This window comes from Halichoerus grypus, chromosome 8 (assembly GCF_964656455.1).
Source record: "Halichoerus grypus chromosome 8, mHalGry1.hap1.1, whole genome shotgun sequence".
Taxonomy (NCBI): domain Eukaryota; kingdom Metazoa; phylum Chordata; class Mammalia; order Carnivora; family Phocidae; genus Halichoerus; species Halichoerus grypus.
In genome coordinates, this window is record NC_135719.1 from 149,206,340 (window position 1) to 149,229,221 (window position 22,882).

Here is a 22,882-nt window from a genome sequence, read left to right on the forward strand (position 1 = left end):
AAACAGTTATACTTCTCCATACCAATCTTTATCTTTAAAAACACTTAAAGTTCATTACTGGAAAATATTTTTCTCAGATAATAAACGTAGTATTTTAAGCATCATTAAATTTGCAATACAATCAACAAGAATTACTAAAGCAGGGAAAAAATAAACCACAAGAAAACAGATATGGGTGGGGGTATGAAATGACAGTAACTGAGAATGACACAGATTTTTAAAGTTTTTAGTCTTATTAGCAAATGAAGTTTTACTTATATTATAAACCAACTGTGATGAAAATGCTACTAAAGAAGAAAAAATATAAAATCTGATCAACTAAGGATCTGGCAGTACTCAAAAAATATCACCATTCAGGGGCGCCTGGGTGGCTCAGTCGGTTAAGCATCTGCCTTTGGCTCAGCTCATGATCCCAGGGTCCCGGGATTGAGCCCCGTGTCGGGCTCCCTGCTCCGCGGGAAGCCTGCTTCTCCCTCTCCCACTCCCCCTGCTTGTGTTCCCTCTCTCGCTGTGTCTCTGTCAAATAAATAAATAAAATCTTTAAAAAAAAAAAAAAAAGAACACCACCAGTAGATCACATAGCTCTTAGACAACTGCAGAGATCTCTTCAAAATGAGGCTGTCATTTAAAAAAAAAAAAAATGCCATGGCAAAGTATGCTTCATCCTGGGAATGCATGAATGATTCACTAGCATTATGTATATTAATGTACATATACATAACAATAGAAATTAATAGTCTATCAAAGGCAAAAATCACAACCCTCTTGATACATGCAATAACCATATTTCAACATTAACTTCTCATGAAAATTTTAAAACTATGAATAAGAATATATTTTGATATTAAAAAGCCTTTCAAATCAATTTTCAATTTTAATGAGAAGTCTAGAATATCCTCTAAAATTAAAAAAGAAATAAAAAGTTATATACAATTAGGGTGAGAAAGACTTTTACTTTCTATGACATACCTTTCTGCATTGTTTCAATTTATTAAATCATGAGCACATTGTTATTTTTATAATTTTAAAACTATTTAAAATAAAAATAGCACTGGCCTAATGTAAGTTTTGTGATTTATGTTATGATATTTTTAATACTTGGTACATGGGGCAATCCTAAATCACAGAGAACTGTAATTTGGACCATCCACGACAATCCTCCACAAACTATTACAGAATTCGAAGTTATGGGAGAGTAACTCAAGAAATGTCTAGAAAGGAATTTTTATTTTTTTATTTTTATTTTTTTAAAGATTTTTATTTATTTATTTAACAGAGATAGAGAGCACAAGTAGGCAGAGCGACAGACAGAGGGAGAGGGAGAAGCAGGCTCTCCGCCGAGCAAGGAGCCCGATGCGGGGCTCGATCCCAGGACCCTGGGATCATGACCCGAGCTGAAGGCAGCCGCTTAACCGACTGAGCCACTCAGGCGCCCCTAGAAAGGAATTTTTAAAGAAAGACCGACCAATGATATGGTAGACACACTGTAGTCAAAGAAACTCTCTCTGGAGAATTTAAAAACCAAAGCAATTTACGGCAGAACTCTTCATTAACGGCCCAAAAACCGGCCACCCCAGACGTGCGTCCAGAGTGAATGCACAAATGGTGCCACACAAGTACAGTGAATACCACACAGTGAGCAGGAAAAGGACCAGCAGTTAAACTCAACGGCGTAGATGGATCCCAGTTACTTTTACTTACAGTTACTTTTTCATTGTGGTGAAACATAAAACTTGCCACTTTAACCATTTTTAAGGTTGGCCAAGGGAAAAAAAAGGGGAGGCTCAAATTGCTAAAATTGAAATGAAAGAGGAGATGAGACATTCCTACAGATCTAAAAGGATTAAGAAATACCATGAACAGACTCTATGCCAACAAATTAATTTAGATGAAATGGACAAATTCCTAAAAAAGATAAAAATTACCAAACTGACTCAAGAAGAAAGAGAAAATGTGAATAGATGTACAACAAGTACAGGGGTTGAATTAGTAATCCAAAAACTAACCAAAGAAAAGCCCAGATAGCTTACCAGGCGAACTGGGAATCTGTCAGTTCCTCAAAAATCAAAATTTTAAGAATACAAAATTTTCACAAACTCTCAAAGAAAAAAAAAAAGAAGAGAGAACGCCTTCAAACTCATTTTATAAGGCCAGTATTAACCCTGATATCAAAACCAGACAAAGATATTCAAGGAAAGAAAAAACCACAAACCAGTATCTCTTACAAATATTGATGTAAAAATCCACAACAAAGTACTAGCAAACCAAATCCAGCCAACACAGAAAAAGAAATGTACATCATGACCAAGTGGGATTTATCCCAGGAATGTAAGGTTGGTTCAACATACAACAATTAATGTAATACACCATATATCAACAGAATAAAAAATAAAAGCAACATGATTATCTCAATGGACCCAGAAAAAGTAGCTGACAAAACTCAATACCCTTTTATGAAAAAACACTCAACAAACTAAGAATAGAAGGAAACTTCCTCAACCTGATAAAGGGCATCTATGAAAACTCACAGCTACGAGCAAACTTAATGGTGAAGACTTAGATGCTTTGTCCCTAAGATCAGGAATAAGACAAGAACGTGCACTCTTGCCACTTCCATTCTACACTGTGCTGGAGGTTCTAGCCAGGGCAATTAGGTGACAGAAAGAAGGAACATCCAGCCTGGAAAGGAAGAAGCAAACTATCTCTATTCACAGGTGACATGATCTTATATATAAAAGTCCTAAGGAATCCACTAAGAACTATTAGAACTAGTAAATGAGGGGCGCCTGGGTGGCTCAGTCGTTAAACGCCTGCCTTCGGCTCAGGTCATGATCCCAGGGTCCTGGGATCGAGCCCCACATCGGGCTCCCTGCTCAGCAGGAAGCCTGCTTCTCCCTCTCCCACTCCCCCTGCTTGTGTTCCCTCTCTCACTGTGTCTCTCTCTGTCAAATAAATAAATAAAATCTTTAAAAAAAAAAAAAATAAAAAAAAAAAAAAGAACTAGTAAATGAGTTCAGCCATTTTGCAGGACACAGGATCAATATAAAAAAAAATCAACTGTTGGGCGCCCAGGTGGCTCAGTTGGTTAAGCGTCTGCCTTTGGCTCAGGTCATGATCCCAGGGTCCTGGAATCAAGTTCCACATCGGGCTCCCTGCTCAGCAGGGAGTCTGCTTCTCCCTCTCTCTCTGCCCCTCCTCCTGCTTGTGCTTTCTCTCTCCCCCTTTCTCTCTGTCAAATAAATAAATAAAATCTTTAAAAAAAAAAAATCACTTGTTATTTGTACACATTTGTAACGAACAATCTGAAAAATGAGATTAAGAAAACAATTCTATTTACAACAGCATTAAAAAAAACCCCTAGGAATAATTTAATAATTGCAAATCTTATACTCTGTTTTGTGAATGTAATTAATGTAACCAAATAAACACTTATATAGTTAAAATGACAAATTTTCTATCATACGTATTTTACCACAATAAAAAAGTAAAAACAAACGTGCTAAACTCTGAAAACTACCAAATATTTTTGAAAAACAATTTAAAAGATCTAAATAAGTGGAAAGACATTATGCTCATAGATAGAAGATTCAATATTGTTAAAATGGCAATACTCCCCAAATTCATCTACAGATTCGATGCAATCTCTATCAGAATCCCAGATGGCTTCTTTATAGAAATTGACAAGCTGATCCTAAACTTCATATGGAAATTCAAGAAACTTAAAATAGCCAAAACAATCTTGAAAAAGAACAAAGCTGGAGGACTCACACTTCCTGAATTCAAAACTTACCACAAAGCAACAGTAATCAAGACAGTGTTGGTACCAACATTAAGGATTGGCATAAATATCAACAGAACACATCTGAGAGCCCAGAATTAAACCCATACATTTATCAACTGTTTGACAAGGATGCACGACTACTCAATGGGGAAAGAACAGTCTCTTCAACAAATGGTGCTGGGATAACAGGATATCCACATGCAAAAGAAAGATAAAAAAAATTGTGGTTCTCTATCTCATACCATATACAAAAATTGACTCAAAATGGATCAAAGACCGACATGTAAGATCTGAAACTATAAAACCCTTAGAAGAAAACACAGGTATAAATCTTTGTGACCTTGGATTTGGCAATGGATTTTTTTTTTTTTTTTAAGATTTTATTTGTTTATTTGAAAGAGAGAGAGCATGAGCAGGGGGAGGGGCAGAGAGAAGCAGACTCCCCACTGAGCAGGGAGTCCAACGCAGGGCTCGATCCCAGAACCCTGAGATCATGACCTGAAATTAACCGACTGAGCGACCCTGGTGCCCCTTGGCAACGGATTCTTAGATATGACACCAAAATCAACAAAATTTAATTAAATTTCATCAAAATTTAAAACTTTTGTGCTTTGAAGGAAACCATCAAGAATGTGAAATGACAACCCACCGTATAGAGGATAATATTTGCAAATTATACATTTGGTAAAGGTTTAATATCCAGAATATATAAAGAACTCTTACAACTCAACAACAGAAAGACAACACAATTTAAAAATGGGCAAAAGAACAGACATTTCTCCAAAGAAGATATACAAATGGCCAATAAACACAAGAAAGGATGTTCAACACTGTTAGCCTTTAGAGAAAAGTAAATCAAAACTAAAATGAGACACCATTCACTAGGATGGCTAAAATAAAAGAGACGAGAGCAAGTGTCGGTAAGGATATGGAGAAACTGGAAGCCTTATATGCTGCTGGTGGAAACGTATACGGTACAGCTGCTACGGAAAACAATCTGGCAGTTCCCCAAAATGCTAAGCACAGAGTTACTGAATGACCCAGCAATTCTACTCCTGGGTATACACCCAAGAGAAATGAAAACATCTGTCCACGCCAAAACTGGTACATTAATGTTCACAGCAGCATTCTTCATAATAGCCAAAAGGTAGAAACCACCCAAATGTTCATCAACTGATGAACGGATAAACAAAATGTGGACTATCTACGTAATGGAATGTTACCTGGAATTGAAAGGGATGAAATACAGAGATATCCCTGAAAACATTATGCTAAGTGAAAAGGATCCAGTCACAAAAGACCACAGGAAATGTCCAGAACAGGCAAATATATAATGAGACGAGATCAGTGGCTGCTTAGGGCTGCCAGCAAAAGGGCACAGGGCTTCTTTCAGAGGTGATGAAAATGTTTGCGATTCAACAGTGGAGATGGTTGCATAATTCTATGAATATATTAAAGCTATTGGACGGTATAATTTGAACAGGTAAATTGTGTGCAAATTATATCTCAATAACGCTGTTACCAAAAAAGAAAAAGTAAACCACCTGCTAACTGTAAATGCCAGAGAAATCTTTCTTTCCCATTAAAATAAACAATCAGCTGTGCAATTTAAGTTTCTCTCATCTTGCTGATAGACATCAGTTTCTGTCCCAGTAACCCTCTTCACATATTATTTCACAAGGATTATCAAAACTTCATAAAGGCAAACCTTGCTTTTTAAAAAAATAATTAGATATTTGTAGAAGGAAATATACCCAGGCTTCACTTTGGTTACATAAAACCGTAATGCTGATGTTTTCAGAAACATTTCTTGTCCTGATACAGTCGAATATAAATGCCATCCTTGACACCTTAATTAATTGGTGAAATTGGGAATAGAGCACTCCCAGTAACTTCCCAACTTGCTGCGAGACAATATATCCCACATATTCAAAAGCTTTATTGACATTTTCCCAATTAATTTTAAAGGTACATCAGAAGACCAACTTGTTAATACACTTCAAAGACTTTTCCACAATCTGATCTCAAATACTTGCAGTTAAAAAAGCAGCAAGGCCATTTGCGACAGAACTGCAAAATTATTTTTAAAAGATTACTGTATATCCATTAATTATGAAATCAACATCTTTCTCAATAGTGAAGAATGAAAATGCTATTGCCAGGGGTGCCTGGCTGTCTCAGTGTGAGAGCATGTGACTCTTGATCTCGGGGTCATGAGTTCAAGCCCAACGTTGGGTGTGGAGCCTACTTTAAAAAAAAATTAAACTAAAAAATAAATAAAAAATACTGTTTCCAGTTAAAAATAACATAAATTAAAAAAAAATAAATTCAGCTCCCTGATGTTAATTTTTTTAAACAAAATGAGAGTAGTTCAGTGATTTCAGTTCAATTCTTTCACATGAAGAGGGTAAAGTACAACAGAACAACAGCCTTAAAATGTAATCTGGGTGTCATGATAAGGGAGGTCTGTTTACCTTTGGATTTCATTTCTGTTACTTGTTTTTAGAAAATTATGAGTGGCAAGAACAGTTCTTCTTCTGCTCTTGATTTTAAACTGGTGATACCTGGGGCGCCTGCCTGGCTCAGGTGGTTAAGGTCTGCCTTCGGCTTAGATCATGATCTCGGGGTCCTGGGATGGAGCCCCAGGTCAGGGTCCCTGCTCAGTGGGGGGTCTGCTTCTCCCTCTGCTCCTCCCCCCACCTTGTGCACTTGCTGGGGTGCAGGCACACATGCACTCTGTCTCAAATAAATAAATATCTAAATAAATAAATAGTTGGTGATACCTTCCTTGTGTGCAAATTATATCTTAAGCAAGAGCTTAAACAGAATCACTTCCATGTCAGCTCAAGAAAGATCAAAGCTTATGCACATAGTCTCTGGGTCACAAACACTCCCCCCGCAACTGCAAACATCTCCACACTGCGGGTCTCCAGAGGTCCCTCCCTGCTTCACCCTGTGCCCACCCTAGAGTAGCCGCTCCCCAGCCATCTGAAGAAGCACTTTCCAGGTACCCCTTTTCCTTTTCAGTGCACCCATCCTATAACTCCTTCTTCACATCCCTTTCCTAACCCCCCCTTCCACTGGGATGCAGTTCCTAGAGAAAAACTTGTCCTCCCTTTTTATTCCCATGTCTTCCTTCTACTTATGGGGGAAACCTTCTAATAAACGAGTAAGCATAGGAATAGAAATGCCAATACATCCATGTCAAAGAAAACAGAAATTATCCCCTCTGACCACACACCTTTCAGCACATCCGCCTTAGCCTTACGCCACCTGAAAACGCTACTAAAATGATAGCTTATGATTACCATGGGACACAGCCTCAAGGATAACATGAGCCCCAGGAGAACAGGGATTCTGTTCATCATTGCAGTGCCTGGTACTTTTTAAGTCCTTAAAAAATACTTGTTGAACGAGTGACAGAAGATGACAGCAGCCTAGGAATGTCAGCACAATTTTGCACAGTGGGAAAAGCCAATGGACAAGTGATGACTAATTTAGCAAAGTTAGAAAACTGAGTTATTGTGTGTGAGGTAGGGGTAAGGCTGCTCTGAATGATCAGAAGCACTGGGATCTCTGAGGGTCTAAATGGTAACAGAGAGAAAACAGGACTGGCTTCAAATCTACAGGAGAAGCGGTGACACCCCAGAACTCCTTCTGTTCCCTCCCATCAACTCTCCACCTTACCCCAACTTCCCCAAAAGCCAGCATATCCCACATTACTCCCCACTGCCCAGGCAGGACACCAGAAACCCCTCTCTGGGGAAACTGACAGGCCCAAAGAAAGAATTACTTTAGCAACTTCTGATAGTGTCCCTCAAATTGTCCCTGTCCTATTTCCTAATGGTGAGACTCAAAAAAGTTTGTCCATGCACATGGGGAGTTTCCAATCAGTCCACTCACAATTATGAAAAGACAGCCAATAATCAGCAAATATTTGGAGAAATGCTTCTAACATCAAAGACAAAGACCAAAGCAGGAAAGATGAGAACAAGGACTCAGGAGAGAGAGACAACACAGGAAACAAAAGAAAATGTCTACATAACATAAATGTGTACACATAAATCAATTAAAAAAATTTTTTTAAAAAGTACATTGCTGGGGTGCCTGGGTGGCCAAGTTGGTTGAATGTCTGCCTTGGGCTCAGGCTCCACCAGGCTCCCTGCTCAGCGGGGAATCTGCTTCTCCCTCAGCCCCTCCCCCAGCTTGTGTGCAGGCACTCGCTTGCTCTCTCTCAAATAAATGAAATCTTAAAAACAGTGCACTGCCTTCATGAAACGAAGATAGAATGTTATAAAAAGGAATGCTGAGAACAAAAACACTTAGTAATGAAAGATATGATGGCAGAAATAAAAATTCAGTGTAAGGACTAGAAGATACAGTTAAGGACCTCCCCAGAAAAATCAGAAGAAACAGATAATGAATAGGAAAAAGGAGGAAAAGAGAATTAGCAGAACACTCCAGAAGGTCCAACAACTGAATAATAGGAGATCCGGTAGGTTACATTGGAGAAATCAGGGATGAGATCATCTAAGAGACAACATGGAAAAGTTTCCAGAGCTGAAGGACCCAGTGTCCCCACCAGAAAGACCCACCAAGAATGCTGGGAGCAGACAGAAGACCCTGAGAGTGGGCACCTGGGTGGCTCAGTTGCTTAAGCGACTGCCTTCAGCTCGGGTCATGATCCTGGAGTCCCGGGATCGAGTCCCGCATCGGGCTCCCTGCTCAGTGGGGAGTCTGCTTCTCCCTCTGACCCTCCCCCCTTTCATGCTCTCTCTCTCAAATAAATCTTAAAAAAAAAAAAAGACCCTGAGAGTTCCCAGATAAGACAAGTCACACAAAGTCTTGGGGATCACCATGGGGTTAGGCTACTCATTACCAACAACAGAAGGAGTAACACTTTCAAACTTCTGAGGAAAAATTACTTCTAACCTAGAATTCAGTACCCAGGCAGTCTGTCACTCAAGTGTGAGGGAAGAAAAGACATTTTCAGACAGGGTAGGTCTCAAAAATTTCTCTGATGAACCCTTTCTCAGGAAGCCACTAGAAGACACACTGTACCAAAAGGAAAAAGACATGAAATCCAGAAAGGGGAATTCAACAGAAAGACACCAAAAAAATTCCCACAAGGAATGAAGAGAAATGCTAGGAATACTGCTAATCACTGGGTCTGGAGCACAAACAGCCTCAACGAGAACAGGAAAGGGAAAGGATTTGCGGGGTGGAAGGTGACAGACACATCGGGCGGGGCGTGTGGCAGGGCACATTACGGTGCTGAGATGTTCTAGCTACACACCTGGGACTACACTTAGCACTGGACCACTGGCGTCTAGCTAGAGCAAAGACACGTAACTCATTCCAAAAAACACAGAAATAATCCCCTGTCTCAGCAAAGACAGGGAACTAACTGCATCCTATGTGGCTTAGTTAAGATATTTACCTAGTGAGAACAACATAAACACTACCAATTTAAACAAAAATTATTACATAACCATATTTAGAAAAAGGGAGAGAGAGGACAGGTGGGCAGAGAAGGTATATAAAAGTTCTACAACCTTCTCTTCCACACTAAGAAGTCAACAGATAATGCCTAAAACAGAAAAATCAGTACAAACACACTTTAAAGAAACATGGAATTTGAGGCTAGAACTGTTAAATAACTATAACATCCCAGATTCTTCCACAGTAATACAACACCTTCGCCCTGGTGCCTGGATTGCAGAGGGGACGGCCACCATCAGAGGCTGGACCGAGAGCAGGAAAGGGCCCAGGTCCCTGAAGACTTCTTGGAATGAGCTGTTTACTAGCCCTGCCCTGCCCACATCCCAATTCCACATGAGACAGAATTCACCTTGATTTTGGGTAAGGCGCTATTAATTGGTTGTGTTACTGGCAGCTGAATGCAATCCTGAGACAGATGATTATCAAATAGAAACAGAGGGGTTAGAAGTGGCTGCTTATGAAAGTTAAAAACCAGAGTTACTAAGTAAATGCATTACTTTAATAAAGGTAAAATTATATTTGAAGAAAATCACGGGGTATGGTCAGAAGTGCTGTTAATCTCAACTTCTAAAACTAAGATTAAATGGGTCTTTTTAGGTCAGTTTTACCTGATTTATAGACAGACAACAGAATCTACAGACAATAGAATATGAAGTATTTGAAAGAGGGAGTGATGAAAGGAACAGCAGTGTCTAAGGCTGACTGGCAGAGATATTTAAACCCTAAAGTGAGAAAGGCATTCATTTAGGTCTGCGGGCTTGAGAGCTTCAGCTAGGCCAGTGATGATGGGAATGGAAGGAAAAGGCTACAATAAAACAGATGTTTCAAAGCAGGTGCCTGCAAGGCAGCCCAAGGTTGATCATGGTCCAGCAGACAAGAGAACCCCCACTAGAAGGCTGCTGGCTCCGAAATGACCAGGGAAAATGTCCTGAGCCTGGTTTACCTAAGGGACAGCGGGGATGGGGGTGGAGGGCAGACTACAGGGTCACTCCAATTCTTAATAGTGTTCACACCTATGACTCTGTGATTGTGGAGGCCAGAGAAATCATCGCCATCCCCGTAACATTTGGAGTCACCTTCAAGCAAGTTCCACAGGTCTCCAAAGCAGCTCCAATACAAGGACAGAATTGGACTGAAACATGATCCAATTCAAATTTCTCTCGGAATTTCTAATTCTTTCCTAAAGATAACAAAATCCAAAGTTCTCCTATTATATAATTGACTCTTTTTGAAAATTTTAATCTAAAAACAATCCTGTTGCCAGTTACCTACCAGTCAATGAAACTGACCAAAAACCTAATGTACAACACAGATCATTCAGATCTTGCTGTAAAGACCTTTATTTCATAGTTAGTATCTATTTGTCTTTAAAAAATAGCTGTCTCTTGTAGATTTTTAAGTCCATATTTCAGTTCAGATTGTCAAAACACTTCTGGTTTTAAATATAAGGAGAGGGGCACCTGGGTGGCTTAGTCATTAAACGTCTTTGGCTCAGGTCATGATCCCAGGGTCCTGGGATCGAGCCCCGCATCGGGCTCCTTGCTCGGCAGGAAGCCTGCTTCTCCGTCTCCCACTCCCCTTGCTTATGTTCCCTCTCTCACTGTGTCTCTCTCTGTCAAATAAATAAATAAAATCTTTAAAATAAATAAATCTAAGGAAAGTGTTCTCTTCCTCTCACCCGTTTTCCTTATTAAGAGAGCGTTTGTGTAAGCTTTTCACACAAATTTAAGATAACCCTAACACACTGTCATTCTGGACCATTCTTAAAGCTACGAACCAAACTTAAACTTGGGACAGGGACTAAACGGTGTTATCTTATGGGGACCAGTTAGGGTGATGTGATTACAGGGTTTTCATGGGTTTTTAAAAAAACTCCTTCAAAACTTCCTTTAATTTTATCTCCTTTTTGATCCTTTTACTTTATTAGTCTCAAAAAATACTTCTTGTCTCTTTACCAAGAAAAGTACTCAATAGTTTCACCGTACTTAATAAAGTTTGGAATTAACAGTCCTGTTTGCTCATGTGTTTATCCAGCATCACAGACGTCAGCACAGACAGATTTCTAAGGGCACCAGGCTCTGCAGCCAGAGGCAGGGCAAAGGCAAGAGGGGCCACCTCTCCACCCCATGGTATTCCGATTATTCTACCTCAGGCGCACAGAAGTGCGCTTGGCGAGCGACCCGCTGCACGTCATAGACCTTCTCACGTGGCTCACACAGTGGTATCCTGTTTGAAAGCAATTCACTCCAATGCCAACCTTATTTAAAGTCTAGATTTAACACACTAAGTGTGTCACACACGAAGTGACACGGCTGTTCACTTCGAAACCCAAATGAGAGAAAGGGTAAGGCTGGCTTGTTATGGTTTAATGGTTTCAAATGTCCCACCACCTGCCACCTAGTCAATATCACCATGCATTTTTTTTTTTTAAGATTTTATTTATTTGTTTGACAGAGAGAGAGAAAGTAAGAGAGGGAACACAAGCAGGGGGAGTGGGAGAGGGAGAAGCAGGCTTCCCGCTGAGCAGGGAGCCCGATGTGGGGCTCGATCCCAGGACCCTGGGATCATGACCTGAGCCGAAGGCAGATGCTTAGCGGACTGAGCCACTCAGGCGCCCCCACCACGCATTTCAAATAGCTACTTACAAGTCTAAATTATGTTAACTTAATTTTTATTATGCAATCCCAGTATTTCCCTCAAATTTAGATCTTATTCAAAAGACCTGTTTAAGTCATTCCCATGTTACACAAACATTCCATCTGGAGGAACCATTATGTATCAAACCAAAATGTATCTTGAGATTTTAAGCACCACCAGTTAAGCCCGAACGTTTTAAATTTGGTAGAGTCATCCCACTCACACGTTGGGCTGAGGATCCCCATGCTAACCGCTATGGGAATTCACATGGATGAAGGTACTGCTGCATTCCTAACAAGAAAAAACACAAATGAGGAGAGGAAAGAGGGCTAGAAAGGATTAATTTTCTTTCTTATATAGGAAGTACAGTGGCAGGGTAAAGGAAGGTGCCCTGGACTGCAAATTGGGAAACCACACTGAGGTCCGCGTCCCCGAGACATGCCTACAACCAGCTGCAAGCTCCAGGCTTCCCACCTGGTCTGCAGGCCATGAGGGGCCAGAGCACAGAGCCACTGTGGTCTACCCACTGCCAATAGGCTGGGACTTCAAACATCAGCTCCATCTGATGTTTGATGTAACACTAGTCATTATATTTAAGCCATGAAAAAAATACTTAACACATATAAAAGTATTTTTTTGTACCAAAGGTAAGAGACAGCAAATTCCTCTCATTTACTTGTATTTGTTGCTATTTACTTATAGAAATTTCAAAGTGCTTCATGTTCTACTTTGAATGGGATCCAATTTGCATTAAAATACAGCTTAAAGAAATACAGATGCAAAGCAGGGTATTTCCAACTTTTAATTAAAGTTCAGGATTTCACAGAGGAATCTAATCAAATTATAAACATAATCAAGGGAAAATTAAAGACCTACAATGAAGGTCTTTACAATGGGCTATGATGACTCTTATCCCACGCAACCACTGTGGCAAAAAGGAAGGAAGAGCCAGAAAGTCTTCTTTTAAAACTTAAAAATGGGGTGCCTGGGTGACCCAATCAGTTAAGCATCTGACTCATGATCTCAGAGTCGTGAGATGGAGCCCCATGTCGGGCTCTGCACTGAGCATGGAGCCTGCTTGAGGTTCTCTCTCCCTCTCCAAAAAACTAAAATTAACTTAAAATAAAACTTCAGAGAAAGACAAATACTGTACGATTTCACTCATATGTGGAATTTAAGAAACAAAGTAAATGAACATAGGGGAAGGGAAGGATAAATAAGATGAAAACAGAGAGGGAGGCAAACCACTAAGAGACTCCTAACTCTAGGAAACAAACTGAGGGTTGCTGGAGGGGAGGGGGGGTGGGGGGATGGGGTAACTGGGTGATGGGCATTAAGGAGGGCACGTGATGTAATGAGCACTGGGTGTTATATGTAACTGATGAATCACTGGATTCTACCTATGAAACTAATTTAAAAAAAATCCATTATCACCTGTTGTTATAAAACATAAATACATTTTTAATTTATTTATTTATTTTTTATTTTTTTTTAAGATTTTATTTATTTATTTGACAGAGAAAGACACAGCGAGAGAGGGAACACAAGCAGGGGGGGAGTGGGTGAGGGAGAAGCAGGCTTCCCGCGGAGCAGGGAGCCCGATGCGGGGCTCGATCCCAGGACCCTGGGATCATGACCTGAGCCGAAGGCAGACGCTTAACGACTGAGCCACCCAGGCACCCCCATAAATACATTTTTTAAAGTAAAAAAAAAAAAATTAAAAACTTTATTACCTATACTTTCCAAATTTCCTCCAAGATTCCTCAGTAACTCTCTAAATCTGAAATGAATAGCTATATTTCTTCATTAAGTTTCAAGATTTCTACCTAATTGTCATTAGACACCTACCAAGATTTGGAAGGTGGGGGGAGGTTGGCCCTCTGCATGATAGGACTCCACACACTGGAGGCTTCAAATACCATGCAGAGTGTGAACCCAAAGACTCAGCAACCCCGGGGGATAGCTTATGTCTGTTTCCAGAGCAGAAGTAATTCCACTTGGAAGTCAGGGCACCTGATAATGCTCCACAATTCCACTCGATGGACCATTCTTCACCTTCTACTTGTAATACACAGGCATTCTAAGTAACACTAAATAACGACTTCATTAGTAATGCACGCCTGCAGAGCTACAAGTGTACATGTTAACATGCATGAGATTAAATATTACTTCCTATTTTATTAGTATTTAGAGGTAGTATTAATATTTCATTAAAATGCCACCTTAAACCTCAGTCCATTTCTCTTCCCTGCAATTTAAGGTTTACACTTCTGTGCAAATTGAGTTGTTAGGACAGTGTAACTCATTTGTAATCATAATTTCCAATACTCCAGAATACAATTTCAAAAATAATTCTAAGTGATAACACACAGCTTCTGTCTCCACCTGGAAAGATCTAATCTTAAAATAAGACCTCCACACATGCTGAGAAGAGCTTGCTCCGGTAAAGCCCACCGGGTCACAGAGCGGCCGGTACAGCCTGCCAGGGACGGAACTAGGCGAGAACCACCCACGTACAGGGCGTCTGGCTCTCAGACTTCAACCCCACAGAGGCACAACTCAGTTCCCAGGCCAGAGGCCAGATGGACCACACCTCACCACTACAACCCTCCCTCCGCTTCTCCTTTCAGTCACACTCCTACCCACACACTGCACCAAGTTGAACCTGATTGTGGAACTGTCTGGATTTCAACATCAAATGCTAGGAAAGGAAAGGCAAATACAACATTCAGAAGGCTCAGATGTAACAAGCACCAAAGACCTCACTTTCAAAGCAACTGTGAAAGTGAGTTAATTATTTGATTGAAAATCACGTCACCGATAAAGGACCCCAGAAAGCGAACGCTCTCATTTTACGGACATTGTATATAACCAAGCACGGTGGTCCCCACCGAAATAAAGCATAATGGGCTGTCCTGGGGCTCTGGGCCTCCTTTCTCCTGCGGCTCTCACAAAACATCGTTTCGCTAAAGAGCAAAAAACAAACCCTCTAAAGAATATCTCAACTTAAGTTTTAATTAGTAAACAAAACCCCAAATTCCAGTTCCCATTTTGGCAGAGTAGGAGGCCTCACTCAAAATACATTTGTTTCTTCGTGTAAATATCAGCTCTATCAGCCCCAAAGATTAGAAATTACTGGTTCAAACTGCACAGTCCTAGCCCAATGACACAAGTGACCCAGGAATAGGATTTTCTTAGGTTTGGCCTGAACATAAGCCCCGCGTGTTCCTACTAGGTCGTTCCAGGGGAGTCTGAGGGTCTTGACAGGATGCCCATGTTAGTTAGAAACGAATCGAAAGGGTTTCACTTTACACCTGTAGCTGTCTCCGGGATTCTAATGATCGTCAAGTGGCTTAATCAAACTTTTGTCCTAATAAAGCAAAACAGGTTAGTTGATCAATGATTAGAGTGCTATAGATCCTTGAATAAACTAGAGAAGGCATGCAAAGATCAGATAAAGTTTTTAAAGGCCTCCCATATACTGACAGTTCAGCTGCCCCCAACGTATTACAAGAGTCTAGCGCAATTACAACGAAAAGAACCAAAAAGAACCAATCTGCTCTTGCAAAATAAGGCTTTTAAGCTGAAAACTCCCTTGGAGGTGCTACAGTAAAGGGTGTTCAAGCCCTGGACATCCAGGGGATGCAGCTGTCACCTAGGAGGGAGCAACAGAACCGGGCTCCCCGGAAATGCACACGCAGATAGGGGGCCCACCGGCTGCCCCCAATCACACGCGGCTGCCCCCACAAGCCAGCAGGGCATGAGGGGGGGCCTCGACGCTGACTCCGGACCCCAGAGCGAGGGGCAGGGGCGGGGGTGGGGGCGGATTTCCCGGGGAGTGCTGCAGGAAATGATATCCAGACTCGGAGGGTGGATCTAGGAAGCGGCCCGGGCGATGGCCGGCGGCGGGGAGCGAGTGGGGGTGGGAACGGAGGATGTGGCTCCCAGGAGCAGGATGAGGGGGCGGGACGGCCGAACGCGGATGCGCCAGGGCCGAGGAGGAGGGCAGGGAGGGACCGAGAGCCGCGAAGGGACCAGGGCGCAAGGAGCGGCCCGAGAGGAAGGGGGCGGCGGGTCTGGGGACAGGAGGAGCGGAAGGCTGAGGGCCGGCGGCGGAGGGGCAGGCCGGCGCCCCGCGCGCACTTACCCCACTCGAGGAACTCGGCCACATACTTGTCGCGGCGCAGGGCCGAGTGGCTGCACTCGGTGTACAGGCAGACGAGCACGTCGAGCAGCGTCTCCACGCTCAGGGCGCTCTCGTTGCGCCACGGCCCGTCCAGGAGCAGCTGCTCCAGCTTCTTGAGCCGCACCTTGGCCGACATGGTGCCGCGCGGCCCGCTCCCAACGCGCCGGACTCTCGCCGCCCGCTCGGCCAGTCCGTCAGGGCGAGCCCTCGGGGGCCCGGCGGCCGCGAGCCCCGGCAGCTGCGGCGCCTCGTCGCCGCCCCGTCCGCGTCGTCGCGCTCCGGCCTAGGCCGACATCTTGGGCTCGGTCCCGGCGGCGCAGCGTCTGGGGCGCCGGGCCCCGCGGGTCCATGGGCCGGTCTCCTCCCCTCGGCGCCGCCGCCCGCCCCGCCCGGCGCGGCCCGCCCTCGCCTCGCCTCGCTCCGCCGCCCGCCGCGCGCCCTTCAGCCCCGCCCGCGGCCGCGCCCTCCCCGCCTTCGCCGCCAGCCGTCGACCTGCAGCGGCGCGGAGCCGAGCGCAGCGCAAGCCCGGCCGGCGCCCGAGCCCCGACCCCAGCCCCGACCCGGCGGCCCAGCCCCGCGGCCCGCAGCCAACCAGGGCGCGGCCAGCGCGGGCGCAGCCAACCACCGCGGGGCCGGCCGCCGCCGCGCTGACCTCAGCGCGCCGCCCCGCCCCTGCGCTCCCGGCTCCCGGCTCCCGGCGGGATGGGACCTCGCCGCTTGCCGTAGGGAGTCCGGGATGCTGGGAAGGCCAGGAGACGGGGGCGGGGCGAGCGCGCGGCCAGTGCGCCGCCGAGATTGCGCCCCCGCGCGTGCGCAAAGGGCGCCCGGGCGGCGTGCGTGAGCGCTTCGCGGACCAGGCCTGGCGGTGCTGAGTCCGTGCTCGCGCACGGGCACACCTCGGGACTCGAGGGGAAATACCCACTCCCCCTGCTTGCCGGGGGGCTTCGGCGGCGTGACCCGTTGGTTTAAAACCAGGGCGCTTCCAAGCCCAGAGCAGCCTTGGAAAGCGGGGCCCTGCCGGACTTGCACGGGAGCCCGAGGCCCGGACTGGGCACAGGCCGCTGCAGAGCGGCGACCCAGCGGGCCACCCAGCCCCTCGTGAATTCGGGGTGCCCCGCAGTGGCCACTTCAGATTCTGCTGTGCAGCTCACTCCAACCGCAAACAAATGTCTTAGGGTGGGATTCTGGTAGGCAGCGGCGGCCGTCTCCAGGCTGGGTTTGTCTAGCGAGTCACTGCTTTAGTGGGACTGTTGGTTTGTGAGGGTGGTGGGGAACACCCCCACCCAAACAGACCCTTGGCGTCAGGAGAGCAGGGGCCGCCTGGAGCTCGTGGGATGTCACTGAGGCCACGGGGGTGGCTGAGAGCTGGGCGGGAGGGTGCAGGGCCTTGGGAAGCCTAACCGGAGGAAGGGGGTGGGGTGGGGGCTTCAGTGGATCCGGGGCAAGGAGGCAGAGCGGATAGAGATTGGCGGACGGAAAACGAAAGGAGCCTGTGGCAGAACTAATGTATGGAAACATCGGAATAGTAGCTACCTCTGTGGAGGAAGTATTGACTGGAAACGGGTAGGAGGGAGTCTTCCTGGCTGCTGGAAGTGGTGTATAATTTTATTTGGGTGGTGGTTATGCAGGAGTACATGTAGGTAACATCCTTCAAACTGTACTCTGTATATGGTATACCTTAATTTTTAAAAGGTGGGCAAAAACAGTCTTGGTGTTAGAGATCAGAGTAGAGGTTACTTAGGGGGGGATTATGAACTGGGGGCTAGGAACATTCTGTATCTTGACCAGACCCTTCTATAACACGGACCTGTACATATTTTTTAATAAAACTGTGCTCTAAATATTTGTGCACTTTATGATACCTCAACTTTAAGAGGGAGGAGGTGGGGCTGAGCAGACCACCTGGCTCAAAACCAGAGATTTCCCACTGGTTTTAGGATAAAGACCAAATTCTTTACCTTGGCTTTTAAGTAGGGTGCTGAGATGCCGGAATTTGTCTGGGACAGTCCCCATTCTTTGTCTTTGTCGCAGTGGAAGTATAATAACGTCCCTCCCCCCAGTGCCCCCACTTGGATGATACATTCTCTCGTCTCCAAACCCAGCAGGCTCAGCCAGGCCCTGCTCCACCCTCCAGCCCTGATCTTACTCTCTTCAGTCTCTGACTCCAGTCTCACTGACCTACCTCCTTGCTGCACCTCAACTGTTTCTGCTTCCTCCTGCCTTGGCCTTTGCACTTGCCAAGACCTCCCCCCTTGGGTCCCCCTCCCTGACCACCTTCATTTTGTCTGCTCAACCCATAGCTCTTAGAGCATTGCCTTTCACGCCAGCCTTGCCTGACTCGCTGGGCTGAGTCAGACCCCAGTTCACCCTATAGTCTCCCTCAGTACTTGGCACCGTGGGTACCAATGGGTCTTGCCCACTACTCTGAAAACTAGAAATCTTCCTGTCCCTCAGTCTCAGGTGTAAAAAGAGAATAACTGTAAGACCTACCCTGTATTTCAGTGAGTTTCTGAAAGGACTAAATGAGTGAACACCCACTGAGCACTTTGAATGGTGCCTGGCTCCTAGTAAACGCTCACATTGGTAGCTGGTATGCATTACAATTGCTATTCAGGAACTAGGGACTCTGTGACCAGCTGATGGATTGAGTGGTCTTGGGTCCTCCAGGCCAGGGAATCCCAGTGTCTTCAGGCACCCATGAAGTTCCTCCGTGTATGTCTTAATCACTTCAGGGCGCTATAACAAAATTCCGTAGACTAAGTGGCTTATAGACAGAAATTTCTCATGGTTCTGGAGGCTAGAAGTCCAAGATCAGGGTGCCAGCACGGTCAGGTTCTGAGTGAGGGCCCCATTCCTGTTTATACAGGGCTGTCTTGCTGTATTCTCACATGGTGGAAAGAGGTAGTTCTTTGCCCTTCTACGGGGCAGTAATCCCATTAATGAGGGCTCAACCCTCAAGACCTAATCACCTCCCTAAGGCCCCACCTCCTAATATATCCCACTGGGGGTTAGGATTTCAGCATATGAGTTTGGGGGACATATTCTGTCCGTAGCAGTATCCTTACAATAAACTCCTACTTGGGCTCCTGTGGGTTTCCGGTCCGTGCAGCACAGCAAGTCAGGCCAAGCAGAGCATTATACCCAACACCCTGCAACATGCACAGCTTAATGTAAGTTCAAGCTGAAGTATCTCGGTTCAGAAATCAGAACGCCCAGGCCTGCAGAATGACACCTTGGAACTTGATTTAACTTAACATCTTCCCCTCGCACCCAGCGTGGGGGGCATGAGATAAGCACTGGGGACAGGGGCTGTGCTTGGTGCCTTCCTTGCTCCTTCCTGAGCCTCAGCTAGCCTGGCCCTGCGTCCACCCACCTGGGGCTACTACCAGGGAGGAGGGAGGCTACAGTCTCACGTCTGGTCTGGCAGGGCATAAGCTGACCCCCCCTACACCCGGGGATAGTCACAGGCTCCCTGCTCCCTCTCCTGAGCAATGTGTCACTTTTCTGGGTGGGTGTTTACCTGGTGGCTGCAGGGGATCCTCTGCCCCTCTATGAGGACCACTAGACAGGACCTAAGAGGACCCATCCCTGTGACTCCTATCTGTCCACAGGAAACACTCTTGCATCCCTTGCTCTGACAAATGCTCAGGAGCAAGCAGCTCCCAACATTGCAGCACACTCTACCTCCAAAGCAGCTCATGAGCCCTCCTTTCGTGGCTGGGAGTCCATCCCCAGTCCTTGATGCTCCCAAATGGAGGGCCACATCTTAAGTTCTCTGAGGAGCCACCCTCACTAGGTTTCAGGTAAAGGAAGGCGTGCCCCATGTTCCACGCCCCAGCAGGACCAGATCATCAGATACTCACACCTTTTATTCCAGGGTGTGGGACAGGTTTCCCTGCATTTCCGTTGACAGGCTACATATGGTAATCTTACACCTCGTTTGAGAATTCTACATTTGTTGTCTCTTGATGCCCCCCACCCAAATTTCAGCTTACTGTTGTGATAAATTTATTACATGTACACTGGACAAAGGGTCACTGTTCCTTTGCTGGGCAGTTCTTGGGTTTCTCTGCCTGCCACCCCCTCTAAACCTGCACCTCGCACAGAGAAAGGACCCTGAAGATCTGCAGAGTGGGTACCCAGCAGCATATCAACTAGCACTAGTGGGGGAGAACTTCCCAAGGCTACAGAAAGAACCATTCAAGAGAATTAGAGAAAACAGTGCCTGGTACTCACACAGATTGAGAATAGTGTTTTCTACCAGCCAGACTAGAAAAACTCACAGCTCACCAGCATTGGGTAGAATTCTTGAGAAGGTTGTGCCTTGGAAATGGGAATTAGTTCTAGACTGAGCACTGCTCCAGATCTGCCTGACATCATATAAACAAGACCCCAAAATATCAAAGTGATTTGAAGCAATTTAACCATATCCCAGAACAAAGCTCAAGAAATTTTATAGGAACACAAAAATATCCAGCACCCAAAAAGATAAAATCACACTATCTGGCATCTAATCAAAGATGACCAGACATTCAGACAGACAAGAAAACACAACCCATAGTGAGGAGAATAACCAGTTAAATAAACCAACCCAGAACTTACACAATGTTAGAATTAGCAGAGAAGAACATTAAAACGGTTATTATAACCATATTCCATATGTTTAAAAAAAGTTAATAGAATCACAAAAGACATTTTTTAAAAACCCTAATAGAACTTTTAGGGATGAAAACTACAATTTCTTGAAAACATACGGTATGGGATTAATGGCAAATTAGACATTATATAGGAAAAGGTTAGCGAATTTGAAGGCATAGCAACAGAACTTATTTAAAATAAAACAGTGAGAAAAAAGAATCCAGGAAAACAAACAGCATGAGTGAACTGTGGGACAATGTCAAGTGACCCAATATATGGATAATTGGGGTCCTGAAGGAGAAGAACAAGAAAGAGGAGGGACAGAAAAAATATTTGAAAGAACAATGGCTTAATATATGTTAATTAAAAAAATGGCTTAAAATTTTCCAAATTCAATGAAAACTATAAACTCACAAAGCCAAGAATTGCAATGAACCCCAAGCATAAGAAACATGGGCGAAAGAACTAAGGCCACACCATAATTGAATTCCTCAAACTCAGTTATTAAAAAAAGAAACAGAGGGAAAAAAGCCACATAACAAGCAGAAGAACAAAATAAAGATGACATCAAATTTCTCTTTTTTTAAAGATTTATTTATTTGAGAGAGAGACAGAGAGTGGAAGGAGGGAGGGGCAGAGGGAGCGGGAGAGAGAAACTCAAACAGACTCCATGCTGAGAGCAAAGCCTGATGGGGGGCTTGATCTCCCGACCCTGAGATCACAACCCAAGCTGAAACCAAGACTCAGATGCCCAACCAACTGTGCCACCTAGGAGCCCTGGATGACATCAAATTTCTTATTGGAAATTACATAAATGAGAAGACATTGGAACAGCATCTTTAAAAGAAAGAAAAAAATCCTGCCAGCCTAGAATTCTATACCTAGCAAAAATAACTTTCAAAAAATGAAGGTGAAAATAAAGATGTTTTCAGACATAAGAAGGCCCACCATGAAGACAGAGGCACAGTGCCTGATTGGCCTTGTTGGATTTTATAGACATATTTATTGCTAGGGCAAGCTTCTCCGACTCATTGCTGGGTACCCTCCAAGACTGCCAGTCTTGAGTGGAACCCAGAGTACAAATGAGCTTTCCAGCAGATCCAGGCTTTGGTGCAAGCTACCCTGCCACCTGAGCACTATGACCCAGCAGACCCTCTGTTGTGCGTGTGAGTGTCAGAGACTCTTGGCGGGGAAGTCCCAATAGGAAAATCCCTGTGTATACACACAGGGTTTTGGAGTAAGGCCATGCCTTCTGCTGAAAGCTCTTCTGCAGTTCAAAGACAGCTCCTGGCTTGCTGCTGGACCTTAGCAGAGACTTAACACCTGGCCATGGACACCAAGAAACTATGCAACCCAAGCTGTCCATTACAAAATAGATAGTATCTTATCCACGAAATCATAAAACTGTATGTGCATGCAGCAATCGATTATAAGATGAGACTGAGCCCAAGCAGACCTGGGAGGAATGAGTAAACTTCATGAGTAAGTAGGTAGCTTAGCCTCCATGGTATCTGTTCCTACTCTTTTACCAACTCTTCTGAACCCATGGCTACACCCTCTTGGGAAGGGCTATGTTCAGTCAAAAAGGGATTGAGAAGGTGGGGCCTGATTTGAAGACTGGTCTGCCCAGGGCTCGCCAGAGGAGGGTGGCCGCCGCTTTGCAAACACACTCAGGAGAAACCCTGAAAGGCAGTGGTGAAGAAAAATTCCCCAGGAGGCAAAACTTCTATGTTGATCCACAGGCAGTGGCTAATGGGTTGGCTTGCCAATCAGAGACTTAGAAAAAACAAACTTTTTCTAGGAGCTGTAGGGGAAATGCAAGTGGATGGATCGCTCAGGATGGGCACAGAATGCTCATCAAAGGGCATCTACTGTAGAGGAGGCTCTTGAGGGTCAAGTGGACCCATTGTGAGGATATCGGCCTCTTTCCTCCCCTCCCGTGGGGCTTTCTCAACAGGCCCGTGTACTAGTGACCGAGGAGGCAGGCATGGAGGCTACGCAGGGGCTCATCCACATGGACTTCCCTCACTGAGGCTGACTTGGCTTCCACTACAGCTGAGTGCCCACCGTGTCAACATTAGGGCCCCACAGTGAGCTCCTATTATGGTGCCATTCCCCCAGGGGACGGGCAGTTGCCT

General features: G+C 44.8%; 1 protein-coding gene across 4 annotated transcripts in view; it reads right to left on the reverse strand.

Annotated features, from left to right (window-relative positions):
- The window catches only part of CDC42BPB (CDC42 binding protein kinase beta), a 98,352-nt gene extending 81,774 nt beyond the window's left edge, over window positions 1-16,578 (reverse strand). The window contains exon 1 of one of the 4 annotated variants that reach the window (XR_004919601.2): window positions 16,068-16,578. Coding sequence is in view for 3 of the 4 variants with exons in the window: in XM_036099508.2 (XP_035955401.1) it covers window positions 16,068-16,242 (175 nt within the window). In the remaining variant the exon portion in view is untranslated. The remainder of the gene's footprint in view (window positions 1-16,067) is intronic. The other 3 variants (XM_036099508.2, XM_036099509.2, XM_036099507.2) reach the window with 3 other exon arrangements.
- Window positions 16,579-22,882: the final 6,304 nt, after the last annotated feature.